Genomic DNA, 27903 nt, shown 5'->3' on the forward strand with positions numbered 1-27903 from the left:
CGACCATTTCTGTGCATTTGAAGTAAGGTCAAGTTTAAGAAACTCTATAATAATCTATTATTAGATAAACAGATCAACTATTTTTCTTAAAAAAAAAAAAAGAAAAGAAAAAAAATAAAGAAAATAATCTGCAGAGCTAAAGTTGGTCATATGTCGCAAAATGTAAATTGGCTAGACATTATGTTTCTTATGACGCCTACAGGCAAAATTAAGAACAATCTTCCAACTCTTAAAAACCCAAATGTTCCAAAAGCATGATGGGAGCGTTTAGGCCTTTAATATAATAGACAACTTGGGGGAGGGGGGAGCGTTTGAGGGATTTTGTGCAACATTAATGAGCACGTCTTTTTAAAAGCCCATGCAGTAATATTAAGTGGCGTGGTTTAAGATATTTTCGACATCTCTCCTCACTACCCTTTCCATTAAGAGCGATTAGATGATGTCCATTGAAAGTTGCTGATCCATAGAGAAAATGTCAGTGGATAAAAGACGATTTCAAGTGACCTTCTCGTCCCTTTCACACCAGCCTGATCCCCCAAATAGTTAGGGATCAAACTGAACAAAAGCCCCCTCCTCTTCCCTTTCAACTCACTACTACTCAAAGTGACAAAAACCCACCATCGCATTAGAGAGGCGCGCAATGTGTTTAAAATTGTGAGATTATTAGAGACAGCAGGATATATCTATAACCAAGAACATATCTCTGCCTTGACATGAAATTTGTCTTTTCTGCCTTGACATGAAATTTGTTTTCTTCAATACAACAATAATAACGGATATGCTTAAGAATACACCAAAGCGCTCCAAACTGTTTATCACATTTAATGTCTCCGCAAATGTGTATTTAAAAGTGTTGTGTTTATTGGAAGGTAGTGATCGTCTACTTTACTGACAGTTTTAATATATTGCTTGTTGATTACTTTTTTGTTGACTCAGTATTTTTACAAGTATATTTTTGTCCTGTTTAGTTGCTATTTATACCTGCCTATATATTTGAACATATGTAAACATACGACAATTGTATACGATTAAAATTGATTAATATTAAAATTGAAATAAAATGTAATAAAAAAAAATAATAATATTCAAACTGTGCTCATTGCAGGCCTGGTAACAGCACAGACATTTCAGGCATGTCTTCAATCTAAATTATCCAGTCATTGTATAAGTTTAGCTTTATCGTGCTAAACCCTTTAATGAAAATTGCGTTTATTTTTGTACCAGTAAAGAATAAAAAATAAAAACGTAAATAGCTAAACATTTTATAAATATTTTGTTTTCATTGGTTCTTTAGTTAAATGTAGCTCCAGAGGTGTCTTATAAAACGAGGGAAGGAAAATATTTCATCCCTGCTGTGTTCTTAGACTTTATACCATCTAACCCGAGCGTATTTACATTCGTGCTCACTTGGCAGGAGGTCCGCCATTGGGATTTTATTACCCGAGCAGCTCTTAGGGAGCATGTTAGACTAGATTGTATATGTTGTTTATTTGATATTTTAACTAGGTTGCACGGTCATTAATAAATATAACTCCATATTACAAATTGCCTGAGGTTCTTTGAAACGATTGATTGTATTATTATTATTATTATTATTATTATTATTATTATTATTATTATTATTGTGATTGTGATTTTATCACACATAATTACATATCATAAAGTGGCATCTCATGAACCATCATTCATTTAAAAAAGGTAACATAGCTTGGTGATCACAGTATTATCCAATAAATTAGATAATTTAATTTATTATTATTATTTTATAATGCTAATTATCCCTCATAATGTCATGTGAAACATTGCAATTAACTTTTTGAACATTGTCTTGCACTTCATTTTATTTACTTTCTATCAATAAATCTTTCATTACAGGATTACAACTCATGAGAAACATTTTTATGAGTAATTTGCATTCCTTCTAGAATGAACTCACAACAAGGCCTAACACACACACACAAATATGATCCCAAAAAAAGATTTTCTTTCTTTCAGCATATTTTTTGCTTCTACTCAAAACTGTTTAAATGTTTCTGTAGCTCCCGTCAGTCTTACTTTATTCTGAACAGGTCTGTTGTAGCTTCCTTTAAATCCGTTGGCATTATCACTTCTTAGACAAACAGACGGCTATCGATCTTTCCATTACGAGATCATACAAGACGAATAACACAGGTGAAAAGGCGTTTCTTAAAGCTCCGCATCACTACAACGTTCTTCTTCTTCTTTAAAGATTAAGTAGGCTAGTGGAAGTGATCGATATAATTCCGTCCACCGATCTCCCCGTGTTTTGTTATTTGTATTTCTCTCACCTGACAGTCTCACGTTCTCAATTTTATAGTGTTTTTGAGGTTTAAGATTTATACACGTTTACGTAGCCTACATTGCGAGTTTTTTATAGCCTATGAATTTCAACTCATACTGGAATTGCAGAAAGTGATAAAAGTACTTGCCTTTCAAGTATGGAACAAACTGAGAAACTGCCGATCCCAAGTAATACCCATCAGTCGCAGGACGAGCGCACTTTGAATGTCCAAGTGTCCACTTTACCATTTATTCAGAGCTGTTTTCATGCGTGCCTAGTGTTCCCATTCGCTGTCCCTCTCCCTCTCTCCCCTCTCGCTCTCTTCCCTATCTGTGGAGTAAAACCTTGATGGTAGTCTTACAGAAGTTTCTCTTTGTTCGTTTTAATCTTATTCGTTTCACCTTTGCAAAGAACAGAGGACAGCAGCGTGCGTTTCAGCGGATCGGTGTGAGCAGAGACGGAGGAAGCTCCGCGGTCGAGTTGAAAACAGGCTACCTATTAGTTAATAGAGGGTTTCGCGAACTGTCGGATGTTGGTTTTGCTTCTTCTTAACTTCTTTTACACACTTTTGGTCTTCTGATGCAGAGTTCATAAATGAGAAAGTTCTAGTGAAAAATTTTGTCAGATGATGAAAGCTACTAAGAGGTTAATTTAATACCTAAAAACATTGTTAACGGTCTTTCACCGGTTATATATCAACTGGATAGTGGCCAAAATAGTTTATCGCAAGATCAAATATTTCTAAAAAGCTACAGACATAGTTAAATGAAACCAGACTTAATGTTAAACAAATTGCACTATCGGGATCAAAGTTTTTTTTAAATTGCATGTGTCTTACAAATAGATCTACATTAATAAAATCAAAATCAGAAAACATTTTTGACCACAGCGCAATTTATATCTGAGCCACATTTGGGAACATGCTTAAAATGACAATAAATTACTCATTTTTATGTCGCTGTAATTGTCTACTGTACGCTAGATGGCAGCCCGATCCAGACATTATACGCCTGTACAGCGCAGCTCTCGGCATCCATGCACAAAAGCCGGTTTCCCTGCGCATAATACCAAAAAAACTTCCCTCGTTAATAAATCTGTTAAAACATACAGTAAACTATGCATTTTCATACTTTACACTATCATGGTATTCTGATTCCTCTTTTGTGCCCTGGCTGGCTGTTTAATCTGTTTCCTATCACTGATAAAACATTCCGTTATGCTGATAGGCTATTTTTCCAGTCAAACTAGTGATTGTCATCGCGCGTCCTAATACTTTTTTATTTAATCGTTTTACTGAGAGCTGGGTGTATTAGTGACATGTAATGTGAATGTAGGCTATGGTTTAATTTCGAGCCGGTATTGTTCTGTCACGATAACATAAAACGTTAATGGGTCCTTCTCGTTTCAGATCTGGACATTGTATTGGGTATTTCTTTTTAATCAAGACTACAGTTTCGAACAAAACACTTTCAACTTTGTGTTGCTCGCACCAGTCCTCCCGCCTGCCGCGGATTTGTTTATATTTCACGTGCGCGTATAGTTCGCCCATTGCTTTCATCCCGTTTTCGCCGCTTCTTTCTGGGATTTCTTCCGCTTTTTGTGACAATAGACGGTCCATTCTAATCTGGTTTCAAAGTAAATAGCAGCGCAGGGGCGAGCGCAATGTAAATGGTGCTTGTCAGAGCCCTCAGTCGTAGGTATCGAGAAGCGAGGACTCTAACCAATGGAGTGAAGGAGGCTTGGCTAACCTTAGCCTCCCATTTTCTCTCTCCCCCTCGATGCAGGGTTCTGACCAGTCAGTCGCCTTTGATTATCAGTTGCCAGCAGCCCCTCTCTTGGCTCCTTGACACGAGCACCATATAAGGCGCAGCGATCTCCATAGAAACGTGTCAGTTTCAATAGTAGTGTCAAAGTTCACTATATACAGACATTCGCGCAGATCTCCGTTTCGGAAACATTGCTCCGCTGGTACTCCCGTTAAAACGCATTCTTTTTGGGGTCTCTGCTTCTTACATATTCCATTAGGGTTTTTTTTTTTTCTTCTTTTTTTTTTCTTTATCCTTGCTCTGTTCCTACTGGAGAGGCGAAACTACATGGGCACTCGGGCGACGTTTCTTTTTTTTTTTTTTTTTTCTCATGCTGGACCAGATGAGCTTTATTCATGAACATAGATAGAGAAATCCGTTCTTCAGTGTTTCCTCCTCTCCAGCCGCGAATACGGAGAGAGGAGCAAGGAAGAAAAAAGAGGGGGATTTATTTTGCACAGCACTTTGGATCTCCGGTCCACCAGAAAGCTATTATTTTTGCTTCAACGTGAAGATTTTTATTGCAGTATTTTTTCAGGAAAAACGATTTTTTTTTATTATTACGTCTGGGATCGCTTTCTCTCTACACGATTGGGTTCCCGAATGGCTGACTGCGATTTACCCTGGAACTGGCCTCCCGACAACTGCATATCCTGATCGGGTGCTTTTCTATCGACTCCGGTATTTTGAATGTATTGATCTTTTACCGCTTCTACCCTTTTCCTATGTGATTGAGTTCTCCGATCTGAATTCGCGCTGCCGTTCTCATAAGACTTCCCTTTTCCCTGCTCCGATATCCGAGCGACCAGTTCGCTTGAAAGCACTTTTCGGGCCCGAGATATGGCAATGGTAGTTAGCGTCTGGCGAGATCCGCAGGAAGACGTGGCCGGAGGACCTCCGAACGGCCCCAATCCAGCAGCTCAGCCGGCGAGGGAGCAACAGCAGGCGGCGTCAGCGGCACCACACACTCCGCAGACCCCGAGTCAGCCAGGACCACCGTCCACACCAGGTACGGCTGGCGAAAAGGGCAGCCAGAATTCTGGACAGAGTCAGCAGCATATAGAATGTGTTGTTTGCGGGGACAAATCGAGCGGCAAGCACTATGGTCAATTCACATGCGAAGGATGCAAAAGTTTCTTTAAGAGGAGTGTCCGAAGGAACTTAACATACACATGTCGTGCCAACAGGAACTGTCCTATTGACCAGCACCACCGTAATCAGTGCCAATATTGTCGGCTGAAGAAGTGTTTAAAAGTGGGCATGCGGCGGGAAGGTGAATATTTTTCTGAACACAACACTATATTGCTATACACAGGTTTCATGTTCAGATATATGTTAGGCTACATAAAGCTCGCACTATAGCTACACATACAAACACGAAATAAATGTGCTTTGATTGCTTGCTAAAGCCTACAAGCAGTAGTAAATACTCGGGCATTGCCAGGATCAGCATGCATCTTAAAAAAGTAATTTTGTTTGCTCAGATAGGCAAGCATCATATGCACCCATTTCAACTCTGCCAATTACATGAGATACTAAAAAAAAAGATAAAGGAGAGATTAAGTGTGTATGTGTGTGTGTGTGTGTGTGTGAGAGAGAGAGAGAGAGAGCGTGCATGTGCTGGAAGAAGGACAAGACTGCCGAAAAGCTACTACACTCTCTAACCCCATATTGTATACCTAAAATATATAATGGGCTATATTTTTATCTCTAAAAAAGTAAGATGTGGCTCTGTGTTTACGCCGTATCCTAGAGTAAACGTTTAGAGGCCTGTCTGTCCCCTCTCAGCCTGAGAGCTGTATGCGAACAATGGCCTTTGCAACTTAGCTTCAGTCTACTGTTAATAACTGATTAACAAAACTGCTATTTATACCCCGTATGTTGTTTTAAAATAATAATTAGTTCAACGTAAGTCTGTGCCTATATAGCTAAATGCATTTTTGTTTGAAACCAATATAAAAACAAAGTCTTCTTTCTCGACTATGAGACTCGAGTCACTATCCTAATCGTTAAATTAACTGTAAACGTATCACTAGTAAATAAATATATGCATATGTATTACAGGCATTTATGGCAAAATAGTATCCTATTAGAGTGTAGCATTTGTAATAAAGAAAGAAGCTGGTGGCCTGACTAGTTCTACTAGTCGAGATTTAACCCCGGTCCTCGTCCACTATGTTTACTACATGCACATCCAACAAAAAAATATTGAAAATATGAATCGTAATATGTACTTGTGTATGTGTGTGTGCGCATGTGTTTATGAAGACGAAAAAAGAGACCGAGAGAGAGCTAGAGACTGTTTGTGTGTCTTCATACTAGCTGTTGAAGTCCATAAACAAAGGTAAATATTAACATCTAATAACCGATGAGGTTGCAGGGCTTCAAGAACCACGTGAAATTATTTTCTTCTAGACATAATGGTAAACAGTTTGTTATTTTGTGGTATTGTCGTGGATGTTAACCAGCAGTGTAGAGTAGTCATGCACTCGAAGTAAAGCTTCCACATCAATTATGTTTCTCAGTTCTGGATGTACATTTCCTCTCCCTTTCTTTCTTTTTGTCAGCGGTTCAGCGAGGAAGAATGCCTCCAACCCAACCGAACCCGGGCCAGTACGCGCTAACGAACGGGGATCCTCTGAACGGTCATTGCTATCTCTCCGGATACATCTCGTTACTACTTCGGGCCGAGCCTTATCCCACGTCTCGCTATGGCAGCCAGTGCATGCAGCCCAATAATATTATGGGGATCGAGAACATCTGTGAGCTTGCAGCTCGCCTGCTCTTCAGTGCTGTGGAATGGGCAAGGAACATTCCTTTCTTTCCCGACCTGCAGATCACCGACCAGGTGTCCCTGCTCAGACTAACATGGAGCGAATTATTTGTGCTAAACGCGGCTCAATGTTCCATGCCCCTACATGTGGCCCCATTGCTCGCCGCCGCCGGCCTGCACGCCTCGCCAATGTCGGCAGACCGCGTCGTGGCCTTCATGGATCACATTCGTATCTTCCAGGAGCAGGTCGAGAAGCTCAAAGCACTGCACGTCGATTCTGCAGAATACAGCTGCATTAAGGCCATAGTGCTCTTCACATCAGGTGAGTGTGTGAGACGAGGCCTACTCACAGACATAAGGGGGCAATGCATACGGGGTGGATAAGCTTCGCCATTGACGCTGTAGCTCACTAGTGGGTCTCGAGCTGACTTAGTACTGTAAAATCTTTTTAATTTTACAAAGTTATAAAGTGGTAATTCAAATGTGATCGATTCAAAGGATTCACATTTTTATATATATATTTATTGTAATGCAAAATGTCACATATTATTTGTAGTCAACACAGATGACATAATATTTTGCAATATTTGTGCAGGTTGATAAATATACATAAAACAAAAAAAATTCTAAATTCTAAAGTTCTATTCAGCTGGAATATGCATTTCACATTAATTCTGTGTTTGTAAAATATTTAGGCCAATATTTGTACAATCAAGTGCATATCTAGTTCAGAATGTCTTTCATAAATCTGCCCAACCACTTTGGTTCACGATTGTACATGAGGCAGTGTACATATACAAATATACATCTGGGGCCATCTCTATTGAAAAAAGGTGACTACAAAGGCCTTTATGGATAATAATTGATTTTAAGCTCGGACTTTATTTTTAAATGATATTTTATATCAATGCGCAGAAATATCCATTAGACTGGTGTCTGTCTTTTTATTGACGGGTTAATTTGTCAAATAGCTATACAATTAGCTAAGCTATAACAATTTGAACAAAACATTGATCTACACCAAATTACCCTTTAGACCTCTATAACATTGTAATTGATGTTTATAATACAGTAGTTTTTATTTCGTCAACAGACGATTAAAAATATAATGTTAATAAGGTTTAAGCGTATTAAGGTATTTTTAATAGCAGCTATTACACTACTTACGTATTGTATGTCTTAATTATGATTTGATCTAAGTAGGATATCATTTAAATTAAGTTTAGTATATTATTAATATTAACATTATTTATTTTAGCAGTTGGAATTGTATAGCTTACCTACGTATTGTATAGCCTAGGCTGTATAATTATTTGGCTCTGAAACAAGACAAGCATAGCTTACTGGTAATGTTGTGTATGTGTACTGTGTGTAGTGTAGACAATAAACTTGTAGTCTTTTTTGCCTCAAGGTGAAATAAGAAGAGAGAGGCGTTCGAGTTAAAGTAGGCCACGGTCGCTTGGACACTTTGTGTAGGCCTATTGCCTTAGTTTTAAAAAACATGCGTGACTGCTGAGTATGACATGCCAAATCTTAAATAAATAGTATATATATATATATATATATATATATATATATATATATATATATATATATATATATATATATATATATATATATATATATATAACCTAAACCTTTTAATGTTTTGAACATCTAATTTATCCCACCAATGTAACGTCGTGCTTGTTTCTGAATGACGTCAGTCTCACACGTTACCTTTCTTGCCATTCTTAACAATGAATTGGAATTTGGGATCTGGACTGGTTAGCGAGTCAGAACAACTTGATAGAAGGATTTCCTAATCCGTAAGACGTGAAAGCAGTAGTCTATGATTCAAAAATAACTAGCAAGTTCTAGTAATTTTGATTTGTTGTCAGGCCGAAGTGCTGCATAAAGTTGTTTCACGTGATGGATTAATAATGCGGCCTTGGTTTTGTCTCTTCTTGGGTTCTTTCTGATTAAGTGTAAATTAAGTAAACTATCAAGAAAACATTCCTAGACATACGAAACACATTACATTGTGTTCCTGAATTATTATTATTACTTTTATTTTATTTTTTTAATAGCAGTGCTTTCTGCACAAGCTGGCTGCAGCGGAAAGTTGCCCAGGTGGTCACTTAACCCAGAGATTTTAGCATGGACTTAGCACAGTTCAGAAGGTTATTGTGTTTGATCACATTATGTTTTAGTCCAGTGCAATAAAGATGAGTCTCTGAGGCATGCTGCCTACACCACGCCCTTACACTTTAAGACTTAAACCGAAGAAAACGTTATCTCTTATTTTGATCATTATATTTTGTTCAGCACAGCCGCCATATTAGCATACTGACAGAATTGGTATTTGCCTGGCCATTGTGTTCACGAAGACGTTTGGCTGAACTGATGCTGGCAGTGGTTGGCTAATTTATTTGTTTACTGCATTGGCGTTCATGTGGTATTTGTAAACATGTTTTTAATTAATGTCATTAATTGATATAGGACAGTTTGATCGTTTCTTATAAAATACGTGACGTCTTTCTTTGAAATTTAGGCGACTGTGTCCTTAAGCAAGTCCACGGTAGCCTAATAAATGTGATTGCTTCCAGCGGCCTTGCCTCCTCATTCAGACTCACAGCAGAGGCAACTGCTTGTACAGGGAATCGGGCGAGAAATTACTCGGTAGCATCTGGAGAGCACTTAGGGCATAATTTGGTTATTACCAAGCCCAATTCTATGTCAAATATACAGCAGGATATTCTATATTTGACACGAGGCATGAGCGCCTTCTCCATCTTCTTCAGTCGAGCTTACTACAGTATGTAGTATGTTTAGTCTGATTTGTAAGCGTGCATGCGGTGTGTCCCCTTACAACGCAGGAAGTGCGTTCTGCTACTCTTGAGGGATTGCACAGACGTATTGTTTATTTTTATCACAGACAGCCTCATACGCTGCGTGATGCATGATGTTGGGATCATGTTTGTTCATCTCACTTTGTCAACAACAGTAATGCTGATGCTGAATGATAACCTGGGCCTCTTTTCTGTGCTGTGTTTTGTCTATTCAGACGCTTGCGGCCTGTCAGATGCTGCGCACATCGAGAGCCTGCAGGAGAAGTCTCAGTGCGCCCTGGAGGAGTACGTGAGGAGCCAGTACCCAAACCAGCCCAGTCGCTTTGGCAAGCTTTTACTGCGACTGCCTTCTCTCCGCACTGTCTCATCGTCAGTAATAGAACAGCTGTTCTTCGTTCGCTTGGTAGGTAAAACTCCCATTGAAACCCTCATCAGGGATATGTTATTATCCGGGAGCAGCTTCAACTGGCCCTACATGTCCATTCAATGATCCGAATGAGCCAGTGAAACAAAAAGACTAAAGGACCAAAATTCTGCAAGCCCTTTCAAGAAGACTATATATATAGGACCTTATTTCTGACCACTTTAGGAAGACACTCTTTTTTTTGTCTTCTGGGACCGAAAAGGAATATGTAATGTACAAAGATTAAAGAACTGGACGTACTCCCGTGTAAATCCATCGCCGTCATCAAGAACACTCTCCATTTTGTAAAATACTAGCCTTTATTTTCTTTCTTCTTTTTTTTTTTTTTTTCTTTTTGTAAAGAACAAAATGCATACAAATAAAATGAAGAACTCCATATGCGCAGTAAATGAGCAAGACTATGCGGGAAAAAATCCAAACAATTATAAGAAATGTCCTGTGTCTATGTATCTGTTTTGTATTTTTTCTGGTTCTAAACCAGTTTTTTTTTTCTGTGATTATATACTAATGATTTTTTATATAACCTTTTGCTTCTTATAATGAGTGCGATATATGTTGTTGAAGATATGTTCTCCAAGAATTAAAATTGAAGTGAGAATTTAAAGGAATAAAGAAAAACATTAGACAAATAAGACACAGTCTAATCGCAATGACAATTTCCCTGATGTTTGAACCTTCCCCCACTTGATGCTATGGACATGCAACTTCGGCAAATCTGACCTCATGGACATTTTAAGGAGAGGACACCGGTGAAACGTTTTTTTTTTTTTTTTTTTGGTTGTATGTGTGTGCGAGTGTGTGTTGAGTCAATCATCAGTCAAAGATAAAAGACATGAAAATCGAAAGCACTTTTAATATATCATTTTCAAATACATTCTGTTTGTTTTGTCTTGATATTTTTGCTATTTCTTTCTCTCTTTTTTCATTGTTTGTTGCCTTTCATTTTTGCTCAATCCATGATATGCCTGTGCAGACGGGTCGCGTGAAGTTGTGTGATGGTGACTATACTATTAAAAAGGAAATAGGCAACACTGTCTCGCTCTCAGCAAATTCAATGTTCATGATGCAATTAATTAGCTGTTCCAATGGAATTTGGGATGTGCTTTGACATTACGCATATTTCTGTTTGGCCAACCGAAACACACAGCTTTGTTTCATTTTGTTACGCTGACCTGTTGACATAAAATTTCAAGCTCGTCAAGAATAGTTTTGAAATACTGTAAAACCTCTATAAATAGAAATCCAGAAAGGTTATAAATGCAAGCATTTGATTACTTTTAGTAGCATATATATTCTGTGTGCATTTTGGTGAGCACGTGAGTTTTCTGTATAATCTGGAGTCCCTGCGTCGTGCGCAGAATAAGATTTCTGTGACGTTGCTACCGACTGGTTCAAAGATCTATGCCTGTTTCAGCGCATTAATGTGTAGTATTTTCCCAGACTGAACTGAAAGGCTTTGTCATAGTCAAAGAGAATACATAAACAGCGTTCCTCTCACAAGACAATGGGTTTCTTCTTCAATCACTGCAGTAAATAAAAAAATAAAAAAATCTAAACTCGCAGACTAGCCTACTATTGCTTTGAACGTATCTGTTTTAGGGCAGATGTTTTCACTAGGAGCGCAGTAGCAGTTAGGCTAAATGTGTGATCAATCTAAGATATAATGTCGCGTGTAAGCCGGTCGATATGAGCACTACATGTGATGTATTGTACCGAGAAATTCATGTGCAGGCTCATGTGATTGGTTAGAAATCAAGAAAGGAAATCACTTGATGTTCATACGTGCGCGATTGAAATTCACATGCACGTAAATAGCATACCTTTCACGTGTGATGTTTACTGTGGGAAGGAGGCGTGTTTTACTGTGACAAGAATTTTCGCTGACCCCCATGTGACTGAATTTTTACCGAGGGCTACTCTTAATTCAAGCAAGTGCGTTATACGTTGTCTCCCATAAAAAGAGGATGACACAATCACAAAAATAATAAAACATTTTTTAATTATTCTTGATTCAAATTTTTTTCAATTAACCTCACAGGTAACACTGGCGCTGACATATGTTTCATTTATAGCGCCATTAAAAGCGATTTGTGGTTCAGCATGTGATATATATTCAAAAGGACTTGCAAGATGTCAGTACTAGACAAAATACTCTGTTGTATTGTCATTGGAAATGTATATGTTCGATGGGGAGGATTATATGGGGTTAATTTCATCACATGATCTTTGGAGGGGCAATTAGCTTGATGGTGAAGTTAACAATCATATGTGTTTTATTTTTTCATCGCCTTACCCACCATGTGTATTAGCAGTGTTAAAAAGAATTTCCATCAGAAAAAAAGTATGTAGACGAGACCATGTACTTTTTTGGACAGTCTAATTGCGCATGGTTTTAATTGAATCAAATATGGTCAGGTTAGGCTATGGGGGGAGGGGTGCACAAGGGAATTCTGATGATTTTATGGAGGACAAGTAGAGATACTTTGTTGCTAGAAAACCAGGAATTTTCACAATAGCCTAAAAAAATGTATAATAGCCTAAGATATGGTCAATGTGCTGTCGATCTTTGAATCAAAGTTATTAAGCCTGAAATTACCCAAATATGACATCAAAGGCAATATGATGCTTCGACTAAAGTGTTGACCATCATATTGAGCTGAAACTTAAAACACTTTCATGTTCTGCAGTAATGAGCTGAAAATCCCTGAAGATTTCTGCTCCATTTCACGGGAAATATCAGAATAAGAGGAACACATTCTGTTGAGACTTACATTTGTTAGACTTGAGGCTATATAAAGCAATAGTTGCTAAGGACCGAATTCGTGCCACGTGTTTCTAATTAACAAAGCAAAATGTATCCATAAAAGAACATGAATCATGTGCAACAAGAAAATGGCTATTCTAGTCTCTGTCTGAGATGCATGTCAAGCATGTGTTGTAATAGGACACTAATGCACGATATTTGAATTTAGCCTTCATTATTAGTTTTTATACTGCCAACATTTTAAATGCGCATTATTTCATAACTGTCAGTCAGTGTTTTCAGACGATTACTTCACTTAGATCTAAAGTGGGTTAGGAGGTTAGCGTGGCAGTTTTACATCATGAAAGGACTACAAAAGGACTGAGACACATACAGTTTTCCTACAGAAAATAAAAAGTCACTGGGGGCACGGAATGTGACGTATGCTGTTAGCTTAGTCACGCTTGAGTGTTTATCTGACACATTTAGGATATTAGGACGTAATTTATGGTTTTTGATGTTTTCTGTGTGGAGGGGAAGAACAGAGACCTAAAAATGACTATACATTTGTATTATTTCGATCTGGGCCTTTGGTCATCACACTGGTATGTTCAAAGTAAGCTACATTTGTGTTGTTTCGTTTCATTTATTAACCTTCGTGTGAATGGGACTTGATATAGTTTTATCTATCTATTTATCTAAACGTTACTCTATCTATCTATCTATCTATCTATCTATCTATCTATCTATCTATCTATCTATCTATCTATCTATCTATCTATCTATCTATCTATCTATCTATCTATCTATGCATGCAGTCATCTCTCTATCCAGCAACACACACATCAAGATATTGATAGTGTTAAATTCAAGTGTAAGGTGACGTGGGGAAAGCTATCTTAACAAAAAAAGAAAAAAAAAACATTATTTGAAAATCTTTCATATTTTTCACTTTAATTACACAAATTGATTGTTTACATTTTAGCCACAGAGGCCATGCAGGCTATGACGATATACTTATGTTAACATTCTCAGTGATCACTGCATAATTCTACGTCCACAGAGCTCCCAGCAAGCTTAAGCCGTGGATCAAATCCAACACAACAGGATATAAAATATCCCCAGTTGTGAACGTAACATAAGGCGACGCCTGTGCTTGCATGTGTGTGCGCAACCCAAGTGTGCGTGCGTGCGTGCGTGACTTCGTTGAACCATAGAGTTGTGTTGTAGCCTATTCCACTTCGAGGGTGTGTGTGTGTGGTCGGGCCTGGTGTGGGGTATAGGGAGGCGAGAAAGCACAGATCGCTGTGTAAGCGATCTCTTTCTGTTGATTTAGGTAGACGTTTGCTGTATATAACGTTCAAGGCTGATAATATCATTGCCTCGCCAGATAAATAAAGCTTTGGCCAAACCATCAGGTCAGCTATCGATCCCTTCTGCGTGCAGAGAGAAAGGGAATGAGACGGCACAGGGACAGGGGAAAAGAGGGGGGTCTCTTATTAGCATTACCCATGACCGACCACTGACAAGTAAAAGAGATATCTAGCTCAACGCCATACATCTCCTGCTCTGCATACTTTGCATTGCATAATAAAGTTAATTATGCTTATTGTCAATGGCAAGCAAAGGAGATATGGAAATTCAACAAAAGTACGACAAATAAAACTACATCGTTTGTATTTTTATTATATAGGCTAGGCTAAATGCAGCTAATTTGTGGAAACACTTAATTATATTTTCTAATTTCATTTCTGAGTGTGAATGACATTTGTAAATAAAATTAAGTTTTAAGATGGAAGATTTTTTTTTTTTGCAAAAAAAAAAGTAGCGTCATAGTTGTGGAAATTATTATAATTATTATTTTATACAAGGCAGCTGATTTTTTTTTTTTTTTCTCAAAGTATGGCACTGTGTATATAAGCAAATGTATAGCCAATTGTTTCTTAGGATGTTTCTTAGCTAACTATTTACAGTTTTTTTTTTAAGACAAGGAGCTTTCCCACAACTAACTGCAAGGAAACCCACAACTGAAAACGCGCTCAAATCCTGTCCAACAATGACAGTTTTTTTATTATTTAGTTTTCTCATTTAGTTGTCTCCAAGTTTTTTTTTTCACTCCCACCCATCGTCCCGTCTTTATCTTTCTTTGTTATTTTAAAATATGCATGTCTCCCCGGAATGCTAGTCACAGGTCCAAACTTTGCGTCCAACCTCCCACATGAAATGATCCCCCTTAAAGGGGGCTCAATATGTCTCAATCTGCACTTCAGTTCACTCAAAGCCTTTGGGTACAGGGGACAGACTCCAGAAAAGCATAAATTAAAGGACAAGTCACCGAAGAGCGACTTTATCAACACGTCAGGACGAAGAGTGGAGTCCGCCACCGCAAGATTTCGAAATATTTGACAGATGTCCTCAATAAAAAAAAAGTAAGAAAATTTGTTTTCATTTCGTCCCCCTTAAACGCGCGCGTGTGTTAGTCAGGGCTCCCGAGTGCGCGCGGCCGTGTGTGGTGCACGCGCGTCGTGGTAGAATAGCTCAGTAGAGCTAGAAGGAGCGTGGAGGTGGAAGTGGAGGGAGAGAGCTCTGTGAGAAAGTAAGAGAAGAGAGGATGTCTCGACGTGCGTGCATGTGTGACTCCGGCTGTCATTAACAACAAATCAATCAACACGTGGCATTTAAACTCGAGAGTGCCAGTTTTCCGTGTTTGTCTGTGTACTGAAGAAATAAATCATTGCCGGAAAAGGGAGCTTTGGGGAACGGAAAGTTTGCTATGAAAGGAAAACGTAAATGGAGGTAACCGAGGCGAAGCGACACAGACATAGTTTTAACTGCGAAACATAAAATACACTTTCTGTCGTACTTTTAATAAGCGAAATTGTGCCTCGTGATTACGATACTCGGCATTAATTAAACTAAAACTTGGATTTCCGGAGATAATCGTGAATTTGTTGATTTTAAGAGACGGTTAGCAATAGTCTACTACAAAACTAAACTCTGTCTGGAAAGAAATTAAAAGCCTAACGTTACTTGGTACAGAGATTCATAGCTAGACAGCCGACAGCTTTCTTCATTCAGTTTCCCTTCATGCGTGCTGACGTCAGATTATCGTGAGATCTTCAAGACAAAGCGCGTGTTATTAGTGCATCTATTCAGTGGTGCAAATATGTTTCCATAGACATACACAAGCACATTTTCTGATGCCTACCACTTGGGCAGTAAAGAAATAGTTGCTATCCCTGATAACGTTCTGGCTTTTCAGCAATATTTACTTCTCGTTGTTATAATACACAACAGATGGTTTGCGCCCGTACCGCAGCCATGCAGCGGCACTCCCAATTGTACAGAATTTTGTTGCAGGTTACTGGTACCAAAATTAACAAAGACCCACTTTTCAAATACATACAGCATGTGTATTAGATAAAAAAAAATTATAATAATCTGTTCATACACATTAAAATGCAATTATGTAGATCATGAACAAGCACAAGATCTCACATCTAAAATATTATTCCCAAAAACAGCTAAACTAAGAGAGGCCACTGCATCTTGTCTTGTCTTGTCTTGTCTTGTCATCTATCTATCTATCTATCTATCTATCTATCTATCTATCTATCTATCTATCTATCTATCTATCTATCTATCTATCTATCTATCTATCTATCTATCTATCTATCTATCTATCTATCTATCTATCTATCCGTTTTATAAACACAACATGAAACAAATAAACAAGCATTTTAGGCACTGATTCTTAGTAGGCGGCCTGACAGGCTTTGTGAGTTATGTTGTGGTTAATATAGCCCTAATTTCGTTTTTATTTGCCTAATTTCTCAGCATGACTTCTATTTTCTTTCATAATAAATGACTGAAGTGTTTTGTCGAGGGATATTTTTCATCCGCGTTATATAGACCGGGTCTTGACAGAGGCATTATCTCTCTTGCTATGGTGTTGGTCCCTGCCACGGCTCTCTGATCCCACGCCTTTCCTCCTTTATCCTGCCTGTCTTGCCTAGTTGTCGCAATTTGTGCGCTTGATAAATACATACGCGCTCCGCCACTTCCAAGGAGACGTTAAAGCTTGAGTTTTAATGTGTAAAATCTGAAATGACAGAAAAAAATGACACAAAAGTAACGTGCAAACACATTAGAGTATTTCAAGTTTTTGTATTTTTGGATATCCATGTTCATGCATATGTGTCATGTGTGTCCTCACCGAAATTACAGTAATGTATAAGCTGCAAAACACTCAAATATGAAACATAACAAAATAGGCATCATTTCTGTTGTACTCAAAACCCTTTTAAGGCCGGATGCAAGGAAGTGTCTTCATGCATAAAAAGCCACATCTCTCATCATCCACAGGCAAAACCAGTTTTCTCTTGTGCTCAAATATGTGTGCGCCCGTCATATCATCTGTGTATGTCTAAAAATGGGGGTCGGTCTTAGAATACAGGAATCTATGAAGATAAAGGATATAGAAGGTGGGTTCGGCCATTCTTTCTAAATGACCTGGCTCCACTCTTTACAAACAATCCAGAAATATATGGTATTAATCTGAATAAGACACCTGCGTGGTGTTCCTTATATTAGAGACGAAAACGTGTTTCTATTACCCATGATTTCCCCTCCTCCTTTTATGCATAATCAATGCAAGATTCGTTACCAAATGCACTCCCAAATATCCTATCCGCTGCAGAGCTATCTTGGCGCAGTATTTATCCCTGATATTCAAGCCCCCTGCCCCCACATTTAAATTAATTTGCATTCGTTGATGATATCAGTAAGAATAGCAGGGATCCTATTTAGCTGTGGCAGGACTGGGGGAAGGTGGCTTATTCGGTCAAAACTGGACAGAGTGGACGAAGACCCCGAGGTCAGCTGACCATTCAGTGCAGGGTGGCGGGAGGCGGAGGGGTCTGGAGAGGCTTACTTGAGGGCAGGCGTGTTTTTAGCCAGGCAATGAAAAGAAGTCAACAACAAAGCTCGTCATTCTTCAAATACACCCCATCACGTCTTCAGTTTTACTTCTTAGCGGCAAAATTTGAGAAGGGGAAGCTACGTTCTTTGAGAGGGTAGCCTACTTCATTTTAACACCATAAACATGTACAGAGTTAAAATCATACTAAGATTTAACAATGTATTAAAACACTACCATTTGTGTATTTAATTTAATACAATAGAGAATTTGTATGCCTCTGATTAAACCAGTTCTTGTGAGTTAAATATCTGAGAGTAAAAACATAAAAATGGGGAAAATACCTTTTTAAACATATAGCAAATGGCAAGAGAGATTGTGCATGGTTAGATGTGGAAATGTTGAACGAGGTTTGAAGTCAAACGGCTCATTGGACAAGCCACGGCCAATCCGCATAGGGACCTTTCAATCATTTCAAGCTGCAGCGCGAGGCTTATGTCTTTAATTTATAAAGACTTCCTTGGCGTTCATCATATACATTATTACTTTACAAATACATTATAAAGTTATTAGTGTGTGTGTGTGTATAGTATATATAGATAGATAGATAGATAGATAGATAGATAGATAGATAGATAGATAGATAGATAGATAGATAGATAGATAGATAGATAGATAGATAGATAGATAGGCATATATTGTCAACTAGCCAGATTAATTTTAAGCACACGAAAAATTAATGATTAGGACCTTGATGAACATGTTTGCAACACATGGGCTGTGATATCAGAAGATGTCGATGTTCATTGTAAGATCACGTTCCTATCTATCTATCTATCTATCTATCTATCTATCTATCTATCTATCTATCTATCTATCTATCTATCTATCTATCTATCTATCTATCTATCTATCTATCTATCTATCTATCTATCTATCTATCTATCTATATCTTAGTCCTGCAGTAGGATATTAGCTTTGAACATCGTGTAAGAGTGTTAAGTTCTCATTCCGAAAGAAACGTGAACGATCAGGTTATTGCATACTTAACTTATAACTTTGGCTCCATGACTTTGTGAAACTAGCACTTAATGTATCTTAAAGATGCATATATTGGCCTTACTTGGGTCAGAACTTACCAGCCTCCACCACAACATCATTAGCATCTGTACTGTCGTTCATTCAGACAGGTTCACCAGATGTGTAGCTTTTTGGCTTATGTAGGCTAGATCAACATTTAATATAGCACACGATTCAAAGTCACCACCATATTCTTAAGATAATGACTGGGCATAACAGTTTCCTCTGTTCCAAATGGTCATTACGATCAGTGATTAGTTTTATTATTTCTAGAAGATACCTGGACAGTAGTTTGTTTTATGGGCTAACCTTTACATTTCTCTCTTGTATGCATTCGGAATCCCGTGAGGTCGAAGGCTGATGGCTTTGTTTTGGTGCTCCGGTGTTCTCATGCCTTGAAAGTCTGCTGTCTAGAGCTGTTTGTTTCTACCTTTATTTGCTAGATGGCGCTCTGTGTTCTGGGTCCCTCGGTTGAAGGAACAAACGGTCCTCAGTTTATTCTTGTCTCGTTTGCCATTGTTCACACACACGCAATTTTTTTTCTTAACTTGTCCTTCACACGTGGGATTTGCTACACATATATTTGAATGTTCAGTGAAATAATAATAACAATAATAAAAGTGATTGCTGTTCGGTTACTTTGTAGATGTACTAATTACATTTGAATGGTTGTGCTGGCTGTTTTTGAGTATTTAATATTTTTCTCCCCCTCAAAAAATAAATAGGCTAAATAAATAAATTGTATGCTTTATATTGCATATGGTAAATTTTGCTGCTTTGGTATTTGGTAATTCGTTTGCTATAGACAATGAAATGCTTTATGGAATTGTTAAAATGTTTAATTATATATTTATCAAATATAAATATTATATGAATTCTGATTCCTGTAAACCAATTTTTTTTATCTATCACTTATACTCTATGCAAAATCTATGATTTCAATATACTTCAAGTTGCATCCAACTCAGCAATATTTCAATAGAGTGCAGAGTCAATAAATTCCATGAAAAAAAACATGATGAACTCATTCTGAATAGTGTTCTGAAATGTGTTTTTAAGCCCCAAGTCTCGGTCTTTTAAAAAACTGTCTGATAATTTTATATTATATTTTAACAGACATAAATAAGTGGATTTATTCACATTTCCACAAAAACGCATTCATTTTTTCTCTGAGTGTTAAGAAGATATATTGCAGCACTTAGACTTTCTCCAAATAGGGGGTTGTCCATATCTGACGTTGATGAATGTGCCCAAGACGTGAAGAACATTTAAAGATGTCTTTTTAATGTTATGCCAGATTGCTCAACGGACGACGAGGAGCAATCCAAAAGGATTTACCAAAAAACTACACATAAAATATCAAAATAGAAAGATTATTTATCCAATTTACCCGTCTTTCTATTTCACATCAAAATGATATTTCGATATATTGACTTGTTCGTAAATGTTCAGTTTTCTCGTTTGTTTTATATCACTACGTGTAAATTCAAGGTTGTCTGCTTAGGACATGATTTATGTTTTACATTAATATTTTGTAGTTTGCACGTTTTTCACTTTAATCACTTTATTATACATTTAATATGGTAAACCACACTGTTCAGTTTATTACGTTGTCAGAGTTTTATTTTATATTTACATTATAGTATCGTATTATATGTATATGTATTTAATATCAATGGTGGTAACATAGACAATGTCTGCATTCATGAAAATATTATCAAAACGTATTTCCCTAATCTGTAGGTTTATGTTGTATTTTGGTGGAAAATGTTTTAATTACACATACTGTAGACCATATTAAGTTGTTTACAATGAAATAATTTATTGTATCTTTTGTTTGTTTGTTTGTTTTTCTTTTACAATAAATAAATAAAATTAATAAATACATTTTAATCAATGTACATTTAAATCATATTTATAACTGACCTGCATTAAAAGACCCCAAACTTCTCATTCACTGTTCTTCCAAAAATATGCTAATCAAAAGATAATATAATTTCTGATATGATTGCTATTTGTAAGAAAATTTAACATTTCAAAATGAATGATTAGTTTTTTCACATACACAATACAGGAGATTTGAAGCATATTAGGAAAAAAATTGTTTTATAGCCACTACGCCAGCAAGAGATAAAAGCGAAATCTGGGCTGAGAAACGGGTACAAAGACTTTCTCGAGCTCGTGACATTGCTCGCTGTCAGGATAGTTAGCAATGTTCTAATATGGACGGTGGCTCCAGAGGCTCATCTCTTGGGGTTTTAATTAACAAGCTGTCTCAAAGCTGTAGAGGTCCATCAAACAGCCTCTCCCCACAAGCAACCCCCCTTCCGTCTGAACAGTCTCGAAGCCTCTTTGGCGTTACTTGAGAGTTCTCCGTGACTCCCCATTCACCTTTGTTCCTGTATGAATTCGCTTGCTTATCGTATGTCAGATTACATCACAGCGTAGTTCATATGTTTGACTTTAGGTTTGATTTCGCATGGACTGTGTGAGTGTGTGTGTGTATGTGCCTGAAGAGAGTGGAGAATATGAGACGTTATTGGTTTATTATCTCATGCAAGCTAAATGAACTATGCTAAAACGCAGCTGCAGTTTTCAACTTCAGCTTCTGCCTCATCCACACACTCACCTATTACTTGCACAACTGGATGTGAACGTCCCCCTGCGGAACAGACAGGTGCGAGTTCAGGGTCAGGAGCGCTGTCCATGGTCCTAATCAGAGGTGCCTGGGTGCTCTTATCAAATTAGACAGGGCAAGTTTCAAATTGATGCCATCGCCTGTATCAGGAGACTGCCACTGGTTTACAACCTTAAACAAGCCACCCTGACAGTCAGTGTTCCAAGCCCAAATACACACCTCTGTCACGGTGATGGAGCGATCTTGACCGCTAAAGGACGGGGAAGAAAAGGTGCGATAACACACTAGATAACAGGTGATGGTGATCTGAATTACGTTAGGAATAACATGCATGAACAAGCAAGTTTCTTTTTCCCACATAAAAAAACCGAAGGCATGAAATAAAATAATATATGCTATATTACAAGTGTAAAAATCAATGTCTCATTAACTGTGCTCGTTTTCTTGTTTCATTTTATTTACAAATAGGTTTTATAGGTGCTAGTGTATTTTTACTCATACTTGTCGATCTTTCTAAACGAAGATTCGCTTTAAAAAATAAATAAAATCGTAACACGTATGAACAATTTTGGCATCGCATTTATAATATTTAATTTGACACTTGTTGTTTAAATATCGAAAACCCGTTTGTTTCGTTGATTTATAACATTACCTTTCCTCCTCCTAATCTTTAAATAAATAAAAAAAGATAAAAAAAAGTAGGAAACTAAATATTACAGCAAACCAAATCAGTAAATGCATTACAAATATTAGACATTTTAACTTCTGTAAGTCTTTTATATTTAATTTTCAAATGTCTTTATTAATTAAATTAATGCATTTTCCTTCAAGCGGAATACTTTTAATCCCTGCACGAATTTGTTTTAGGGTCTGTATTGCTAATACAATTGCCTCGCATTCCGACTTTCAGGTCCAATCCAGAACAATTAAAATTATACATAAACTTACCTTTAACTCTAGTTCCTATTTAATCTTTTTCTTAAGTTACTTTCCCTCACAGTCTCACATTGTGACATCTAAGAAAAAAGCGAACTGGAAGTGCTGTTTGTCTTGCACACTGGAAACCTCGACGGTTTCTCACTCGGTGACAGATTTGCTTTAGTGGAGTCGCCTTAAACAATAATAATGACCTATAGTTCTCGAGCTGACTTAAATGACTAGCTGGGCACATTTTATACGCCTTTGCCAGGTATACCAGACCTCGTCACACACACATCATTCCCATTAAAAGTTATGCTGTCAGTTGTCGTTGAATCTGGGTGGCGTTTTTCATCCTGGATGCTGATTCAGATGGATTCATAAAATAACAGGTAGGCCTAGTCAAATGCATGGAAGGCACCTCTGTGGCCTCGCTAATTTTGGTTCATTGGATGGCAATAACTTAATTTAGAGCCTCGTCTTTTGGGGCGTCTCTTTTAATGACGATGCGATGTGCAATAATGCGCCTGCTATTCAGGTGGGAGCAACCAGCACCGCGCACCAATGTGTTTAGCCTCCAAGGAACCAGTTAAGCTTGATAGACTCATCTATAATGCGTGATTGAATACCAGGGTACTTTAAGCTTCTGACGAGACAGATCCGAGCGCACCAACTCTCAATCCTGACTGAAGAGGCCTTCGGCCGTTCTTCCGAACCTCACATCACATAGAATCGAGTGGAGAGTCACGCATACTGAGAGTTTTAAGGCACTGTTGTCTGGTTTCATTGAAAAGCCCTCTTGTTGTTTAGAGAGGATCAGGTTTTATCGTGTCCTAACCCTGGGTCGCTGGATACCACGGTGACCCGTTTGGCACCCTATGTGGGAATTCCATCCCTTGCTGTAAAATGACAGGTTGTAAGGCTCCGAGCGCTCCGGTTACTATGTGACCTTATCAAGTGATTTAAGTCCAGGTCTTCTGGCCCTTGCTCTCAAGGCCCCCCATTAAGATCTGAGTGGCAATTTTTTTTAGAGAAGTGTGTGATGTGTAGTGAGGTGTAGCCTATAACTTAACTGTTGACATAACTGTCCGCTCAATTTTCAAACATTTATTCAATATATCTGGGCAGCTACTGCCGCCGGACACTGTTACGTGGAAATGTGACTATTATTATTATTAGTAGTAGTAGTATTAATAATAATAATAATAATAATAATAATAATAATAATAATAATAATAAATTAATAATATTTAATGTATTTGTAAACTTGTTAACTATATGCAACCCCTTTAAAGATGAGAACAAAAATATAATTATAGGCTACTTTTACAACAACGAATAAATAAATTTCACAGAAACTGCCATTACGTATATAGGTTAAGACTACTGACACCTGAATTAATAATAATAATAATAATAATAATAATAATAATAATAATAATAATATAACAAATATCCCTGCATTCCGCTGATTTAGATTTATGCGAACACGCCTTACCCTACAGGAAAAAGAAAGTTTTCTTTTTATCTTCTTTTTATTTCTTTGATGGAACGTTCTCTTTCATTCCTTGTCCTGTTTTTATGATACCTAATATCTTTGACAGGAATTTATCTTTACATAAAAGTGGATTCAGAGCTAATAATTGTTTTGATGCCTTATCGCCATTGCCTTTCATCACATAAACTGAATTCAAGACATTATATTCTCTGACTTAGCCTACACTTAAATCAGTTTATGCGGGCGTCTACTCATATTGTTGAATCGCAAAGTCCGTTTATCATTGTCCAAGCAATATTTATCCACACACACACACACACAAAAAAATCCCCTTTTTATTGCATTTATTATTATTTTCCTTACGGATTTGTCGGCATGTTAAATTAAGCACCTGGGATCCCAGGATGTACGACACTAGCCTACAATTATTGTCAAAATACAATAATTCACTTACAAGCGTTTCAAAAACACTGCATATATAGCAGCACAAGACAAAACCAATCTTTGTGATTTTTTTTTTTCTGCTTTGTGTGTGTGTGTTCTTTGGGTTCTGCTCTTGCATATCATGATGTCCTCTCATAACTTTATGAAAGTTACCTTCACTTTTCCCTTTAAGGAAGAGTGTGTAAACCATTTTGTGCGACGTGCTTCACTCAATTTCACACACACTTTGTCGAGCTAAAAGTATCCGAATAGAAAACCGAATGCGGGACAGACAACAACCTGAAAGCAATCATTTAAAGCCAAGACTCTCCCAGCAGCAGCGGCAGTAGCAGCTGTCCAGTACTGTGTGGCTTGACCACACCAAAACATCTCCCACTCTCATGACACATTAGCGGAGCTCTTTCGCACGAGAAAGCGTAACTTCACAGGCCAAGGTGCGCGTGTGGGTGGGTGGGTGTGAAAGGGTGTGTGGGCCAAGTGTGTTATATGAACTAATAACAATCAGTCAAAAAGGGGCAGTGAAGAAGTGATGAAAGTAGAGGGAGAGAGAAAGAAATTAACTGTCAACACTGGCAAAAATAGACAAACCGAGAGGATAGATAGATAGATAGATAGATAGATAGATAGATAGATAGATAGATAGATAGATAGATAGATAGATAGAGGAGTGGAGGAGAGACGGTGTTGAAGTTGTAGTAGGCTATCTGAGCTTCTTTTTTCCCCCCATGACACAATAAAACATTGATTGTTGCAGTTTGCTGACCCGTAAAATTTGGGGGCTAGATTTCCCTTCAGAACCGAGCATATAGTTATGCAAATAGAGATCTGACAGCGATCCCGAAGACAAGGGCCCTTCAGCAAGTGCTCGACTCTTTGAGAATAGTTCATATTTGGCGGCGCATTGGAGTATATGGGAGGAGACCAGAGCGTGTGGGACAAAACACGGAGAACACTGAAATATCAATCAAGGACTTCACAAACTTCAAATTACGGCGATATTTTGTAGTGAAGTGTGACTCTCGTGGAAGAGAGTAATGACAAAAAGTGCTGAAGATGAAATGAACACATTTCCTTAGTGTTTACAGTCTTTCTAAGGTGATATAATTTTTAAAGTAATTGTCTGCGGTGTTTGCACAGAACCCACCAACAGTTATTATTATTATTTTTCTCTATGCTTATGCAGAAGTAATTTTCCCAGTTATGTATAATGTCACGGGTAAATGGCGCGGCGCTTTAAGTTATTCAAATATTAAAAATCATTTCATACAACATAACTTTACATCTCTTCTATGATGAACGTTTTCAAATTCTGAATTACAAGTTTTATTGATTTATTTATTGTGGGGGGAAAGTCTATGGTGTGCAGGCTTATCTGTTCTGAGATAATAAAAAGTATCCCATTATAAAGCTGGAATTCTTGCAAAATTTCATCAGTTTAAATGAATTAAATACATTTATGCATTTAGCAGACGCTTTTATCCAAAACGACTTGCATTGCACTCAGGCTAACAATTTTCTCATAACGTGTTCCCTGGGATAAATAAACGTTAAGTGGTTGTCCTTTTCGAATTATTATTCCTTTAAAAAAAGACAATTATTATTTTTTTTTAAATATGAAAATATGAGAAAACTTTTCCCCCCAAAGTCAGTGTGTGACGTAACAAAATATGCAGTGAAGCGTTCTGTTTTATGAAAAATTCAAACGTACACACAAAGTACATTCGAATTTTCTTTTATTGTTACACAAGTTTAAGGACCACTGATTTTATTGTTTATAGAAACAGTTATATAAGGTTTCTATACCATTTTGAAGCATAAAAGGAACGGCTATTAAATTTTTAATATCTGAAGTTTTATCATCCTTGTTTTTCTAAATAAATTGAAAGCAGACACTATTCAAGAGTCCCCCCCCCCCATTTCCCTCTCTCAGGATACTATTCAAAAAATTAGCAGCATGGTACCCACATTTGGTTTATTTATTCTTGCAGGACAGTTTGGGTCATTATTACAGCTTTGCTGTGATGTGGTCATTCTTAGGGGCCTTTACACAACAAAGTTTTTTTATCCAAAAACAGAAACTTTTAGCCTGTTCCACAACAATGGCATTTTGGGCACTGAAAATGCATATATATATATAAATATATATTTTTATGTTTATATTAACGCTACCATCGTCTTTCCGTGTAATGGCCCGGTTATACTTCACTTTCTGCGTTCCATTCCGTCTCACGCACAGCCGTGTCCTCGCAGCTTCCACACTCATACAAATTCATACGAGTTTTGCCAAATAGTAAGTATTTTACGAGTTGCACAATTCGTAGGAATTTGTACGAATGACCTACACCTTACCCACCCCTAAACCTAACAGTCGACAGTTAGACAAATCCTATAAAATCATATGAGTAAGGTCGTACAAATTTGTAAGAATAAGCTACCTCGTAAAATACGTACGAATTGGTCGTGAGATAGCATTGGGATTTATACTTTCGCCTGGCTCTGCTTTGCGAGCCTCCGCGGACTCCGCGCGCACCCTACCAAATGGAGGAGTCTTTTATACTTGTCGCGTTCGCCATTATACTATTCTCTATAGGACTGCCGAAGTATACTTTGGTCTTAAACACCCAAAACCAGACTCTTTAAAAAAAGGTGACGGCATGCGCGTTAGGTATGTAGTAACACACATTCGATTTTGGTAGCAATTTATTTTACAGTCCTGTTCCTCATGTACATACTATGTACTTATTAAAGTTATTACAATAACTAGGTAATAACTAGGTACTAACTGTGAACCTACCCCTAAACCTAACCCTACCCTATTGTTACCTTATATTACCAGTACTTTCTTAGGTAAGTACACGTTAAGTACACTGTAAGTACATGCAAGTACACGTACTGTAAAATAAAGTACAACCTCATTTTAAAGGCAAGCGTGAACAAACATACACAGAGTACATTGTACTGTTGTGGCTGCTCAAGAGCTTGCTAACCCTTCTTCAGCAAACTATGGATTAACTTCACCAATAGCCTATTACAACCAACAGCGGAGACACATATTATTGATGTGCACATCAATGCTGCAGTATCTATATTTTCTGCAAAGTATACTTATATCAATGATTTCTGCATAAGTAAATGTTTTTAGCAGTGTGTGCAAGCCAATTAGTGTGTATGTGTGTGATTTATATATATATATATATATATATATATATATATATATATATATATATATATATATACATATATATACACACATACAGTACAGACCAAAAGTTTGGACACACCTTCTCATTCAAAGAGTTTTCTTTATTTTCATAACTATAAAAAATTGTAGTAGTTGGCGTAGTTAGTTAACAGTCTCTGTAGGGTAGTGTTGATATGTTGTATATGATACGTCTCTCCTGTTGGTTGCAATATTGGTAAATCCAAGTTTTTGCCAAAGAAGCGTTAGCAAGCTCTTGAGCAGCAACAAAAATGCCATGTACTCCTTTTGCACTTGCCTTCATAATCGACATGCACTGCGCGTGTCTAC

The 27903-nt window shown here is 37.5% G+C and overlaps 1 protein-coding gene across 4 annotated transcripts; it reads left to right on the top strand.

Moving 5' to 3' along the window:
- The first annotated feature begins 4108 nt into the window (after positions 1 to 4108).
- LOC113079273 (nuclear receptor subfamily 2 group F member 1-A-like) lies at positions 4109 to 11164 on the top strand. Of its 4 annotated transcripts, none has more exons than XM_026251533.1 (4): positions 4984 to 5116; positions 5295 to 5380; positions 6675 to 7202; positions 9927 to 11164. In XM_026251533.1, the coding sequence occupies exons 2-4, from the start codon at positions 5368 to 5370 to the stop codon at positions 10199 to 10201; spliced, it is 816 nt and encodes a 271-aa protein (XP_026107318.1). In that variant the 5' UTR covers positions 4984 to 5116; positions 5295 to 5367; the 3' UTR covers positions 10202 to 11164. The 4 variants fall into 4 exon arrangements, with proteins under 4 accessions (XP_026107309.1, XP_026107303.1, XP_026107318.1 ...); XM_026251541.1 differs by having other exon boundaries at positions 6678 to 7202; XM_026251524.1 differs by having other exon boundaries at positions 4109 to 5380; positions 6678 to 7202.
- Positions 11165 to 27903: the final 16739 nt, after the last annotated feature.

This window comes from Carassius auratus, chromosome 5 (genome assembly GCF_003368295.1).
Source record: "Carassius auratus strain Wakin chromosome 5, ASM336829v1, whole genome shotgun sequence".
NCBI classification, from domain to species: Eukaryota; Metazoa; Chordata; class Actinopteri; order Cypriniformes; family Cyprinidae; genus Carassius; species Carassius auratus.